Source organism: Nannobrachium achirus (genome assembly GCF_963921795.1).
Source record: "Nannobrachium achirus genome assembly, chromosome: 12".
Taxonomy (NCBI): Eukaryota; Metazoa; Chordata; class Actinopteri; order Myctophiformes; family Myctophidae; genus Nannobrachium; species Nannobrachium achirus.
Genome location: NC_137832.1, coordinates 47,817,552 through 47,831,311, shown reverse-complemented (window position 1 = coordinate 47,831,311; position 13,760 = coordinate 47,817,552). Strand labels below are relative to the sequence as shown.

At 45.8% G+C, this 13,760-nt stretch overlaps 1 protein-coding gene and 1 long non-coding RNA gene across 2 annotated transcripts; both read right to left on the bottom strand.

Moving 5' to 3' along the window:
- Positions 1-900: 900 nt before the first annotated feature.
- On the bottom strand, positions 901-5,935 carry LOC308296370 (uncharacterized protein). The gene is made up of 5 exons (XM_080739630.1): positions 5,500-5,935; positions 4,738-4,892; positions 4,548-4,617; positions 3,538-3,742; positions 901-1,845 (listed from the first exon to the last, which is right to left on the bottom strand). The coding sequence occupies exons 1-5, from the start codon at positions 5,517-5,519 to the stop codon at positions 1,297-1,299; spliced, it is 999 nt and encodes a 332-aa protein (XP_080595756.1). The 5' UTR covers positions 5,520-5,935; the 3' UTR covers positions 901-1,296.
- Positions 5,936-6,036: 101 nt separating this feature from the next.
- LOC308295311 lies at positions 6,037-7,569 on the bottom strand. Its single transcript, XR_013962574.1, has 3 exons — positions 7,534-7,569; positions 7,280-7,340; positions 6,037-6,757 (listed from the first exon to the last, which is right to left on the bottom strand). It is a non-coding gene; the product is annotated as an uncharacterized lncRNA (long non-coding RNA).
- Between the last annotated feature and the right edge of the window lie 6,191 nt (positions 7,570-13,760).

The window sequence follows — 13,760 nt, the reverse complement described above, 5'->3', positions numbered from 1 at the left end:
AAGACGCACAAAACTAGTGAAAATAGCAGATCTACAAGCACACAACCCCTCTCGATGCAAGGCGTTGTGTGCTTGTAGATCAGCCATTTTCACTATTTTAAATCATTTTAAAAATGGACATACAAGGTTTCCACCCGACAACAACGATATGCAGGATCAAGCCCAGTGGCTGCAGCTTGGATCTACAGTATCATTTTATATTTTCTGCCCCGTTATCTGTGCAAAAACAAATCTCAAGTCAAAATGTGTTAATAAAGGCTGTGTTTATTAACTGTTGCCTACTGTATATAATGATTTCTCTCATTCACATTGTGAACACAGAATTGTGTCATCTTGAGAAAAAGTGGTGGCTTCTTTTCAGCTAATATCACAGATTTACAGTAAGTTTATTCTCTAAGCAGCCTAATAGAACAACCATTATGTAATATGGTCTATTGTTTCCCCGTATGTATTAATAGAGTAACTTCAAATAAATAGTTATTTATCTAGATTACATTATGCAAACAGCAATATTTTATACAAAAAATAAAACTAAGATTTTATACAAACGTTTTTACAGAACCGTGTCTTGAGTAAAATCATTTGAGTATACAGTACAATATCCCTGTGTTCTCTAAATGTGATAAATATAGCCCCACTGCAAAGTGCTTTGGTTTCAATAGAGGTGTTAACAGTCACTAGCTTGATGCAAAAATATTACCTCAATTTACTACAATGTGCTTGTAAGAAACTGAAATATCTGACAAATGCAGTTTCTATCCTTGGCAGTTTTGATGAAAAATGCTATACATATGTACTGTGTCAATCATCTTAAATAATCAACATGTTACATGAGATGAATCAGAATTAAAATATTCTACGGCAAAATAAGTAAGCCCGTGAGTGTAGTAAGTTTAGACCTATACTGTTTCTTTAAAATATAATCAAACAAAATACAGTAGAAAATACATGTAAGAGGTTACCTTGAACACATACAGTATAATTGAGATCAAGTAATTAGCAACATAAATAATTTGCACATTTAGTGATGCAAAACTTACTGGGGCTACAAAGCATAAATGAACACGATCACACAGGCATACACAGTATTATCCTTAATGTAAATTAGTCTGAGCTTTTGTACTTTTGCTACAGTATGCAACAGTAGTTATTTTCCTTACCAAGGCTGGGCCTGGCCATAAAAAAAACTTAAATTGGAAAAACATTCAGTGATGAGGACAGAATGTTCCACACCAGGACGTTTTGGACACTGCATTCCCGGGAGGTGCCCTATAGCTTTCCCCACCACCACACCACCTACTTATTGCGATGCATTCTGGGAGTCGACTGCACGTTCTCCTGGCTGTTCGCCAGCGAGGAGGCGAACAGGGCGCTCGTCATTGAAGTGGCGCTCGAGACGCCCGAGTTGATATGCGTGCTGCTCGACACGCCCACCCCACCCGTGGCGGCGGCCGCCGTCGGGTAAAAATGGACGTCCACCGCCACGGTGGTGAGCCCCACGGAGACGTGGTGGGAGAGGAGGAGGGGCGGGCTGCCGTGCGAGATGCTGAGGCTGTGGTGGATGGGTGCCACGCAGGACTCGCTGCCGGTCCGCAGGGTCAGTGAGGATCGCAGGCCCTGATCGCGGGTGGCCGGCGGCGGCGGGGAGGGCGAAGGGCACCCGGATGGCAGAGATGACGGAGGAGGTGGTGGCAGGGCCTCCTCCTCCTCCTGGCTTGGACTGTGGTTGTTGTTGTCCCCTCTGTCGGCGTTACCGTCGGCCCAGTCCTCTGTGCACTGGAGCTGGATGCTGGGCTGGGAGGACAGGCTGCGGCCTTTCTCCCCCTCCGTAGGAGGAGGGTCGATCTGGAACGGTTTAAAGAGGGATATTGATGACATTTGTCCTTATGGAATCAGGGATATAAGGAACCCATGGCCATGTGCAACAGATGTGGAGTATATTACGGCATCTGGGGGCGGAATGTTGTCTATAGCAGTGGTTCTCAACCTTTTCAGTCCGCGACCGCCCCCAAATTTGCACTGGTGACCTGGAATTGTAGGAGTCGGTTCCACAGATAAATACTGTGAAAATAGCAGATCTACTAGGCACAAGACAGTGTGAGCTATTTTCACAAAGTTTACATGTGGAACCGAGTCAAACTAAAAACTGGTCAAACATTGACCAGTTTTTATAGTTTGACTTTTTATGTTGTTTGTTGATTACTTTTGGTGTCTTTTTTATTTAGTTACAGAAAGGGTCTTAAAAGTCCTAAATTGTAACTTTACTGTCATCTGGGGAGATCTGGGGAAAATCATGTGTGGGGCCCCGACCCACAGGTTGAGAACCACTGGTCTATAGCACTAGCCTTGCGTAGCCAGACAAATCTGCCATTGAAATGAAAGATTGGCCTTATGCGAGGCTACTATAGTGCATTTCAGCCGGATGTACAACCGCGTTGACCACTTGGCATTTTTATCATTAGCAGCTTTTGCGTATGTACTTGTATGTATGTGCATATCGTCACTGTCCAAGTCTTGGAAGTCTCCAAGTTTCAAATTTGTATGTTTTTGGAGCTGTGTGAAACACAGGCTCCCTATACGTGGCCGTGTGTGTGTGTGTGTGTGTGTGTCTGTCTGTCTGTCTGTCTGTGTGTATGTAGCCTGAACTTCCTAAACTTCGGCACGCCACTAGTCCCACAGTTTTGCCACCACACACTCGCGCCATATGTCAAATCGACCGGCTTACTCAGGAATCGTGGGCTATTACTTTTCTAAGAGAAAGGTTCTATAGTTTAATTGATATTAATTTATTAGTGAATTAATTTTCCCCATTGACTTATAATGGGAAGTGCAAAAACTCACATTCAATTATTTGTCTCTCGCAAACCATAGGGGCTAGAGTTTCAAGACTTGGAGAGGAGGTTCATAATGCTTTCAAGGATTAAATAAAAAATAATTGTGTCATTTGGCCGCATGGTGGCGCCATAACACCCCACTTTACGTTTTGGCCTGTAACTCTTGAACCGTAGGTCGGAAAATTAAAAATATTTTTTCCCTGGATTCCTTGGGTCATGACGCATCTCCCCATATAGGCCACGCCCATTTGCGCCATGATAGATTTTCCGCCATCTTGAATTTTCTCCAAAACACACTTTTTGCTCCTTTTCCTACATATTTTCTTCAAATGTCACAAAAATCGGTACACATGATCCACACACACACACACACACACACACACACACACACACACACACACACACACACACACCATTTTTCGTAAAGTAAGCCCTGCCTCATCATACAAGACTGTCACACAAGACTAGTGAGAATAGCAGATCTACAAGCACACAACGCCACACGGTGCGAGGCGTTAAACGCCAAACGGTGCGAGGTGTTGTGTGCTTGTAGATCGGCTATTCACTATTTTAAATAATTTCTAAAATGATCAATACAAAACGAACGGTTTTGAACATACAAGTTTTCCACCCGACAACGACAATATGTGTATGTACTGTAGGTATGTATTTTATGCATGCATGTATGTGATTTGATTATGACCTGTGTGTCAAGGAGAGGGTCAGGATAGGTCTCCACGGTGACAAGCTGGTCCTCCAGCGCGGGCTGCAGGTCTTCCTCCAGCAGGTCTTCCACGGCCGGCTCCATCTGCACTGTGACCAGGCTGAGAGCGGGCGGCCGGGCCCGCGTGTCCGCCGTGTTGGGGCTCTGCTCGATCACCGCCATGCACTCATCGTCCTCGAAAGCCCTGCACGGGCAGGACAAACACTCGCCATTTGACGCGCCACTAAAAACCCCACGATAGGCTGGTGACTCCTCAGCGTTAATATAACTCTGAGAATGTACGGTACAAATTTAAATGAACACTGAGGAGTGAGGATTCTACTGTGTATTTGCGCGGCATCGGTATAATTTTGAATAATGCATTAAACTGTACGATTTATATGTGCAACCTGGAACTTACTTATTATAACGAATAAAATGTTCTAGCACATCTCCAGTAGAAAGCTGTGTCTCAACAGGCTGTGTCTCACCCCAGTCCTGCAACAGGTTAACCCCTGCAAGGCTGCGGGGCCGGACAATACTGTATATCTGGGCGAGTACTTCGAGAACAGTCGAAGGATGTCCCTAGAGACATTTTGAACACATCCTTGCATCAGGCTGTTGTACCAAAATGCACCATAATTCCAGTACCAAAGAAGTGCCCTGAGCCTTCTGCACTTCTGCACTCACGTTTTTTACAGGTCGCTCCAATGAACTGCAGCAGCGAATGAGCTATCAAGTTTTTTATATCTATGCTCAACATGTCTCTCTGCATGGATTCTGGACTTTCTCACCTGCAGGCCACAGTCAGTTAGAATAGGAGGAAAAAGTTCAAGCACCATCACACTGAGTACCGGCTCGGTTCCACCTTGTGATATATCCGCTCTAGACCGGATCAGAAAACTGAAAAGTTGTATTCTGTCTTGTAAGAGTGGTAGAAGCTTGGTCGACCCGGGTTCAAATCCTGGGTAGAATGTTAAACTCACGGATTAGCGTCTTTAAATACTCACCTATTTTCATAAGTTCTAGCGATGGCAAGGCGCTCTGCGTGTCGCATGGGGACTCCGAGGTTCCGCTGTGCTGTAAATTGATCACCTGAATAAATAAATGCTGTTTCTGATCGATGCAGATTCTTTCCGAACGGGGATACTTGTGGGTGTCATGAGGTGCGTGTGGTGGTGAAGCAAGGTGGTGACAGACCTGCTCGGCTGGTGGGTGCAGGCTCGTTCTTCTGGACCAGAGAGTAGAAGGCCATGGTGACGAAGATGAAGGCCAGGGACACGCCCACTCCCACCACGATGGGGATGTCGTGTTTCTCCAGGACCGGCAGCCATGACGGAGACCGTTCTGTCTTTCTGCATGACACACGGGAGATATACATGATCATACCCTTTGACCGTGTTAAAGGTATGAAATGTACAGTGGTGTAAAGTAGAACTATATGTTTATTTTAGTTTAGTTTAGTTTATTTGATCAGCTCACAGTAGCAAGCATACCGGTACATGTACAGGTATACAAGTCTTACATCCACAAAATCATAAGAGAACAGTAGCAGTGTTTGAGGTGATCAAAAGGAATAGGCTGAAGCTATAAAGTTTATGAATGCATATCCTACATATTCATGGTTTAAGATATAGTAATATGTTATAATATGTTATATGTTATAATATGTACTCAAGTACTGTACATAGGCCTAAGTGCAATTTTGAGGTAATTTGACTTTATTGGAGTATTTCCAATTTACAGTTCTCTTTCTCTACTCAACTACATTACAGAGTAGTTCCAAATATTGTACTTTTACGCCACAAAAAAAAAGTGAAACGTTTAGTTAATAGTTACTTTGTCGTTTTTGATTATTATTACAAAACATATACCGGTACACTTCAGTACAGTATATTTGAAAATAGCCGATCTACAAGCTTACAATACAGTCCTGTAGTCCCAACGTTTTATTCAACTTACTTGGGATCATTGCTGGTCATGGGGGACTGTGAGGTGTTCCTCTTCAGCCACTCTGTGGGCTCTGTGTCATTGGCTGATTCGTCCTGCTGCGAGGGGCGAGCTTGCTGGCTGGCATTCGGGTGGGTCTGACCGGCCGCAGTTGCCCGTTGGGTACCAGGAGCCTTGACGTCTGAGGTGGAAGCGCTGGATGTCAAATCAGGAAGACGGACGGTTGAGCGGGGCGACTGCGGAACAAGAGGAGTTCCAGGCTGGTCCTGGGGCGTCCAGGATTCTGTCTCTGGTGGTTCGGGTTGCGTGCGGAGGGGATGATGATATTGCGTTGGAGACGACTGGGTTGGAGGAAGGGCAGGCGTGGTAAAAGTGAGCTGTGGTTGGGTCGCGGATGGCTGCTCCGGAGTTTGGGTCTGTTGATAAGGGGTCTGTGAAGGTTGACCGGTGTCGTGAGCAGGCTGAGTTTGCACATACGGATTCTGATGCTGTGTTGAGGGCGGCAGAAGTTTGGATAGGGGAAGAAGACTTGGGGGTCGCAGCGGATGACTTCGAGGCGTTTGTGAGCGGGCGGGTGAAGACTGGGTTGCTGTAAATACAAGCTGTGCTCGAGGGGATTCCGCAGAATCCAGAGATGAGACACCTGGACCTGAACGATGAAGGTTCAGCTTTGTTGCAACGTCCTGCAAATCGGTGAACGATTGCTCTGAAGACCCAGAGGTGGACAACTGAGAAATCTGTGTTTGAGTGGAAGCAACCAGGACTTTATTTAATGAAGCCACAGTGGGTGGTTCTGATATCAAATCCTGAAAGGAGACTCCACTGGTCTGGGCGTCATGTGTTGTAGCCCGTGTTGGTGGCTCATTGATTTCATGTTGGATATGTGTATCTGATGACATCTGTGTTGTCTGGAATTTACCCTGTGAGAGTAGATACGGAGTGTGTAGGACAGACAGCTGGTTGCTGATCATTAAAGGTTGACTGTATGTTATTGGGGGCTGAGTATGTGCAACTGAAAAGGGAGCATTAGTCAACTGCGGTTGACTGTGTTGGTCGGTTGACTGGACCTCCAGATATGGCACAAGAGGCTGCAGCAGCGGAGGCTGCATCTGTGTGACTATGGGTTCGGTTGGAATGGTTGTGGGCTGATCTGGTGGGAACTGTGATTGAAAGTCAGGTGGCCCGTGCAGACTAGACATGGCTCGGTCCTTCAGAAGCGTAGATGATATTAGAGGCTTGTCGGCAGTAGGACCTCCATGAGAAGAAAATCCTGGAAATAGAAAAGAGTCATATAAGATTGGGGTTTTCAACATGCAACATTGCACACATGCAACCTTGCAATACTTGCATGTGTTCAGTCTGCTTCTGGTCATACTGAATTGAAAACATGCATTTCCTTTTGCAAAATGTAAAGTGTCTGATCATTTTGATATGAGTTCCTTTTATCACTTTCAACCTGGTGTCTGTTTTGGCCAGGTTTTTATATAATAAAAAAAAATCACACGCAGGGTGAAGTAAGCATTGCTATATATGAGTTCATTTCAATAAGCATCCCACGAAGCTTGGCCAGTGTGGGATGATGAGGCGGGACATACGGACATGGGAGATACATACAGTACAGACCATAGGAGCGGTTAGCACCGCTCGACAAATAAAAAAATAGATAAATAGCATACTGTATTTAGTGCTCACATCGCGTCGCATCATGACGCTTTGTGAGCGTCACATTTTTTCATGACCAGATATTACACACAATAAGGTTAACACCTCTGTGTGCATGACATATACTTACTTGACTGGATAAAATATGTAGGTGTGGTTTCTGGTGAAACTCTCTCACTGTCATCGGTACTCTGGAAAAATACATACAATGGCTGTTTTCTGATTCAGAGGAGGAAGTGGAACACAGACATGACGGTAACAGTCAATAGTGACAAAGGTGACACACTGAGCGAGGCACCGGGAACAAGCCGCAAAATGAGTCACGAAACGTAAACTGGGCCACCACGCAAGCTACAGGAGTTGCACAACAGTGTTCTTACTCACTGCTGGCAAATTCAGTCTTGTCTGCTCGGCCGTACCAGTCGGATCCTCTTCTGCTTAAGATAAAGAGGATAACCATGAGCAGGAACAAAACAAACAAACAAAGACTCTGCTGCCATTTGAGTGTGCTGATGCTGCAAGCTGTGTGTGTGTGTGTGTGTGTGTGTGTGTGTGTGTGTGTGTGTGTGTGTGTGTGTGTGTGTGTGTGTGTGTGTGTGTGTGTGTGTGTGTGTCTGCGCGTGGCCGCGCGCATGTGTCCACGCGTGTGTGTGTGTGCTGGTAAGAGGCTCAAGGCTTGCATATCTTCGCATGTCGCTTCAAGTAAGCTAGATCGACCCTTTTCCCCTGCCACCCCGTTCCTTTGAGTTTGTGTAGAGCAATAACTTCGCATCATATGACTTTTGGAATGGTTGACACATCGGGTAAGAAACGTGGTTACGTGGTGCCTGAGATTCAGGTTACGAGGAAGCTGATCAATATCTGATCTACGGTATGGATCATTGTTTTCACAGAGGCAAGAAGCGCCTATGTGAGCGTGGTGTTATTTTCTACTCCCTAGTTTGGAAGATTTCCAAACGGGGAGGCGGGGGGAAAGGGTCGATCTACTTCAAGAGCTAATGAAGCCCCCCCCCCCCCCCCCTCCACACACACACACACACATTTCCATTGCCCCAAAATGTGCCTTTCTTGATAAGAGCTGTCAATGCCATTGTGCAATCTCAAACGTGTTTCCAGCTATCTATGTGAGCGTGGCGCACATTTTACTTCTCATATCAAGCCTGAACTAGAAGCAGTGCTCTTCCGAGCACAGGTCTCCACAGGTCTCCATCCCTATTTTGCAATTTTTTACTATTTTGAAAAACCTTTTTAAATAAAAAGAGGATAAGGGGTAAAGCATGGATGAAAATATTGCTCCATATGTTCAGCATCATCTGCCCAAATCTTTCAACTGCCATGTTAAATGTGAACGCAAATAAAGATGTTAAATCTGTGTGCGTGTGTGTGGTTCTCAACCTTTTCAGTCTGCGACCCCCCAAATAATCATATTTTAACTGGGGACCCCCCGCCCTAACGAGCACTAAGAGTTGAGGCATTCGATTTTGTATAACATGGTTCTATTGTGAAAATAGCAGGTCTACATGCCCACAACACCTCATAACGCGAGGCGTTGTGAGCATGTAGATCTGCTATTTTCACAATTTCTGACTCTAATATTTGACAATTTGGTCAATGTTTAATTTGTCATTTTAGAGGTATTAAAAAGTCCTTAAATTGTCACTTTAGCAGCAGATACCCTCTATACACTTAAACTTTATGTTGGTTTGTTTACTGTTGAGTGACAAAACAATGTTGCACATTAAGTTAACTTTCTGGGGGCCCCCAAAATAATTTGGGTCCCGACCCACAGGTTGAGAATCACTAGATTGCACAGTAGGAAACTGGTTGACGGACATACTAATACTGTCTACAGGGAGTCTGTGTGTGTGTGTGTGTGTGTGTGTACCAGTGACAGTAAGGAGCGTTGGCCTCTCCTGCCGTCCAGCTGTGTTCTCAGCAGTACAGTAATACTCCCCTGCATCAGACAGCTGTGCACTGGAGAAGTGAAGATCACCGTCCTCTACGTGCAGACAGAGAGAACACAAGCAACAGATTACATCACCCACAGGGTGACGTAATCAGATTAGATGTGACCAGATTATCCACCTCACGAATAAACATCAGTTTTACAGACGTCAGTAGAATTCTACAACTCTAGAATGGCATTTACTGAAAGGTGTGCGACGGAGTGTCCGTTCTAACTCAGGGCTCACGATTAATTAATCAGCTCAGTGGCCTTGAGGTTAGAGTGTCCGCCCTGAGACTGGGAGGTCAGGGTACGATTCCTGGTCGGGTCTTACCAAAGACTGTAAAAATGGGACCCAATACCTCCCTGCTTGGCACTCAGCATCAAGGGTTAGATCACCACTACTGACTTCCCGAGCGCAGTATGGCTGCAGCTCACCGCTTCAAGAGATGGGTCAAATGCAAAGAACAAATCTTGCATACAGCAATGTATGTGACAAATAGTAGTAATCTTAATCTACATGAGACCTATATATATATTTATTTATATATCTTTCTACTGTAGTTATTCTTAACCACTCGAACCCTAGCGTCGCTATTCTGGGCATGGGTCATGGGACCCAATCGAAGCCTATACTTGAGGAACCAAGTAGGGTTTAAGTGGTTAATGTATAGCTGTGAGGAGGTGCTGTGTTTTGAAGAAGTGGGTTCTCACCATCGATGTGCCTGTCCTCGCCGGGAACGACAGCGGAGCGTGTCCCGCCTCCGTCTCTGGTCCAGGTGTACGCGATGGGGAGCACACCCACTGCCCTGCATGGCAGCGACACCGAGGCCCCAATCCTACTGCTCACCTGCCGCGCATGGGACAGTATGATGGGGCTCACTGAGACGAGACGGGAAGGGAACACAAGGTGCACAGATAGAGTACTGAAGTCAAAACCATGTGTTACGACCTCTTTGTAGCCAATATGGCAATATGAATGTACTGTAGGTCTGTGTAGCCTTCTTTCCCCTGGTGTGAGCCTATGCATCATATAATAGATATGAAACGCTACTCATCTTCATCCGCCTCTGCAGACTGCCGTTCAGTAACAACTTGAGACCGGACGCCCGGGGAAAACTGAGGGATCGCCAGGGCCGTAGCGCGTCTAGCTCTAGGCGAGCTCTCTCGAATGCGCCCCCCCACTCCCGCGCGCGCACTTGCGGGTTTTGCCGTGAATTTAGTCGGTTTTGGGCCGGTTTTGGGCTGGTTTGGGTCCACTCCCTCCATTTCGGCGCCCCCTCGGCGCCCCCTCTAGGATGCCGCTCTAGGCGACCGCCTATACCGCCTATAGCTAAAAACGGCCCTGGGGATCGCTGCAAGTCAAAGTACAAAGTACTGGCCAATTACAACGCGTCTTTTCCGGGACTTATCAATTCAATTCAAAAGAGCTTTATTGACATATTTCAGTCTTTCAAAGTTTATAGCTCTGCTCTGACCTGAATAACTAACATTAGGATGTTGGATAACGCCAATTCTGCAATGTGGTTTGCATATTTCATGTTTACCGTTGTTTCCTGTTGAGATTGGAGTTGTTGTGTTACGACCTCTTTGTAGCCAATATGGCAATATGAATGTACTGTAGGTCTGTGTAGCCTTCTTTCCCCTGGTGTGAGCCTATGCATCATATAATAGATATGAAACGCTACTCATCTTCATCCGCCTCTGCAGACTGCCGTTCAGTAACAACTTGAGACCGGACGCCCGGGGAAAACTGAGGGATCGCCAGGGCCGTAGCGCGTCTAGCTCTAGGCGAGCTCTCTCGAATGCGCCCCCCCACTCCCGCGCGCGCACTTGCGGGTTTTGCCGTGAATTTAGTCGGTTTTGGGCCGGTTTTGGGCTGGTTTGGGTCCACTCCCTCCATTTCGGCGCCCCCTCGGCGCCCCCTCTAGGATGCCGCTCTAGGCGACCGCCTATACCGCCTATAGCTAAAAACGGCCCTGGGGATCGCTGCAAGTCAAAGTACAAAGTACTGGCCAATTACAACGCGTCTTTTCCGGGACTTATCAATTCAATTCAAAAGAGCTTTATTGACATATTTCAGTCTTTCAAAGTTTATAGCTCTGCTCTGACCTGAATAACTAACATTAGGATGTTGGATAACGCCAATTCTGCAATGTGGTTTGCATATTTCATGTTTACCGTTGTTTCCTGTTGAGATTGGAGTTTTTTCATCTCACTCACGTCACTTTGTCTGCTGACCTCACTCAGCAACGAAATAAACAGAAAATAAACAAAAATAAAAACAAAACAATTCACAGGAGGCAAGCAGTGATCAACCCATGATGTGCACTGCAATGTAGTTTCAAATGCACTACATTGCAGGCGTTTTTTGAGAGTGAAAAAATAAGAAGACACGTATGACATGAGTGATATCTGGGCAGCTTGCCCCAGGAAATGTGCGAAGCTCAATAGGGAACAACGGTATGTCAGTGAATGGATACATTTTGTGACTATTACTGTTACTTGAAATTATTTTGGTACGAAAATATCCATTTTAGACGTAACCAAATCCTGTATCCATAACTCCATGTCTGGTATTGATACTTGCTTTGGCAATGTAAATGCCAATAAAGCTCTGCTGAATTGAATTGATAACCAAGTCCCAGAAAAGACGCGTTGTGATTGGCCTGTAGTCACTTTGACTGGCAGCGATCCCTCCGTTTTTCCCAGACGTACGGCCTCAAGTTGTTACACGTCGCTCCAATGAACTGCAGAGGCGGATGAGGTATCTAGCGTTTTATATCTATGGGATAAAAGGCCAGCTCTCTTCAGTGGAGTGGACTGGGCTCCATCATCACTCCTCTCTGGTATGCCAGCAAACACACTACACACCTTTTGTACTCTGTATTGCAAACACTGACGTGATGAGAAGACTTAAAAGGCGGGTTTGGTAAAGGGTGTGTGTGTGTTCATTATTTTGGGTTCCCTTTTGTGTTATGTTTTGATGAGCAGGAGTTAGGTGAGGGATTGTGTTTTGGTTCATTAATTTGGTAGTTACGTTAGGCATTTAATTGTTTGGTTTAGTATTTTCTTAACAACCCCACCCTGAAGAAAAATAATAAAAACCCACTCCATGGCAGAAGCCCTGCTTGCTGGTGATTCCTTGGGAGGTTTCAAGACGGGGTCACGTTATTACGCCGCGCCCCAGTTCCCTTAGGCTTGGACCATAGGGCCATAACATATGCCCCCTGGAACATGAACACATTTCCCCATTCAAAATCCCATCGATTTTTTGTTAGAATCACGTAATATAGGAACAATAAAGATATATACAGTATATATTGTCTGGGCATCTTACTCATATTGTTACGAAGCATCAACTGAAAAAGTACTCATTTATCCAAAGTGTAAGACCACGAGAAACCCAAGAAATGACTACCTCTCCCATTATACATGTTGCGGCCGCCTCCCGGGCACCACCGCCACACATAAATAAACAGTGTTTTAAATGTAATTAAGCAGTGAGTAGCATTGTCAGTTCTCATGATATCTAATAAGTAATATCTCAGGAATGTGCTTCAGTGGGGACAGTGAAAAAGTATTGATGATCCAGGGGCCGTGGTTTGGCGTCAGATATCGGTAGGCTATAGTATAGTGTGGTGTCTCGCTACGGGCAACGCCGCCAGGTAAGCACGTCACCAGAGAGAGAGAGTGGCACGGAGGGAGAGCGAAGCCAAGAGGACCGCACCTACCGCTGGGACGCGTCATTGATGGACGGTACCTCCCTTCATTCATGCTCCATCAGCTTGATGCCGCCGCACCTGTGATAGCCGGCCCGGTTGAGCACCACGCCTAAAAGCGCTGCTAGCGCTTGCTCTCCCTCAGTCTCTCTCTGGTTCTCCGACAAGCTAAGACGTGCAAACTGGCGGTAAGAGCGAGCCCACCACTATTTCCCATTATTGTGTATTACGAAATACTTTACTGACATTGCCTTGTCCTCCCCCCTATAGGCAACTACGGAGCGCCCATATTAAGGACGATGGGCAAATAGGCAAACAAAGAAACGCATGGCAAGGAGCGAGGAAGGAGCCCTGTTTAAACGGCCCGGCGCCGCCTGCCCGTTTCTCCCCCCCCCCAGGGAGCCTAACCTAACCCTGACTGATACCTACCTCTCTGGCCCTAATTCCCCAACCGGTAACCTTGACTTACCTGGCTCGGCACAGGAAGAAAAGCCGGTCTCTAAAAGGGACATTGACTTTGTTATTATTTAAGAGTTATTTATTCTCCTTTTTGCCATTTGTTGTTTATTGTTTATCCTTTAAGAAAACTATACTAAACAACGGTGCATTCCTCCCCGTTTGGCCTGAAGCCTCTGCAAATCACCCTGTGTTCATATTGATTTAAATAAATATAGCCTGTGGGCTTTGCACCGTACCTTTGTTGTGTCTTTGTTGGGAACTTTACACCACAATAGACACAAAGAGGTCCAATTAACCATTGCCGTTTGTGAAACTATGAGTTCAACACTAAAGTTATGGCTCTTTTCTTGCACAATTCAAAATCTTCTTTGACATTCAAGCTTTACCAGCAACTGTAAGCGTGGCTGCGCTGCGGTTTTGGCCAGCGGCGTTGGAGGCCTCACAAATGTACGTTCCTTGATCGTAGCTCCTCACGGACGGGATAT

What these genes read in the sequence shown, in the direction of transcription:
- LOC308296370 (XM_080739630.1), bottom strand. Translation starts at nt 5,519, where the DNA reads ATGACCAGCAATGATCCCAA. An exon ending in TGCACCCACCAGCCGAGCAG is followed by an intron (nt 4,618 to 4,737) that starts GTCTGTCACCAC and finishes ATCAATTTACAG; the next exon opens with CACAGCGGAACCTCGGAGTC. An exon ending in ACCCTCTCCTTGACACACAG is followed by an intron (nt 1,846 to 3,537) that starts GTCATAATCAAA and finishes AAACCGTTCCAG; the next exon opens with ATCGACCCTCCTCCTACGGA.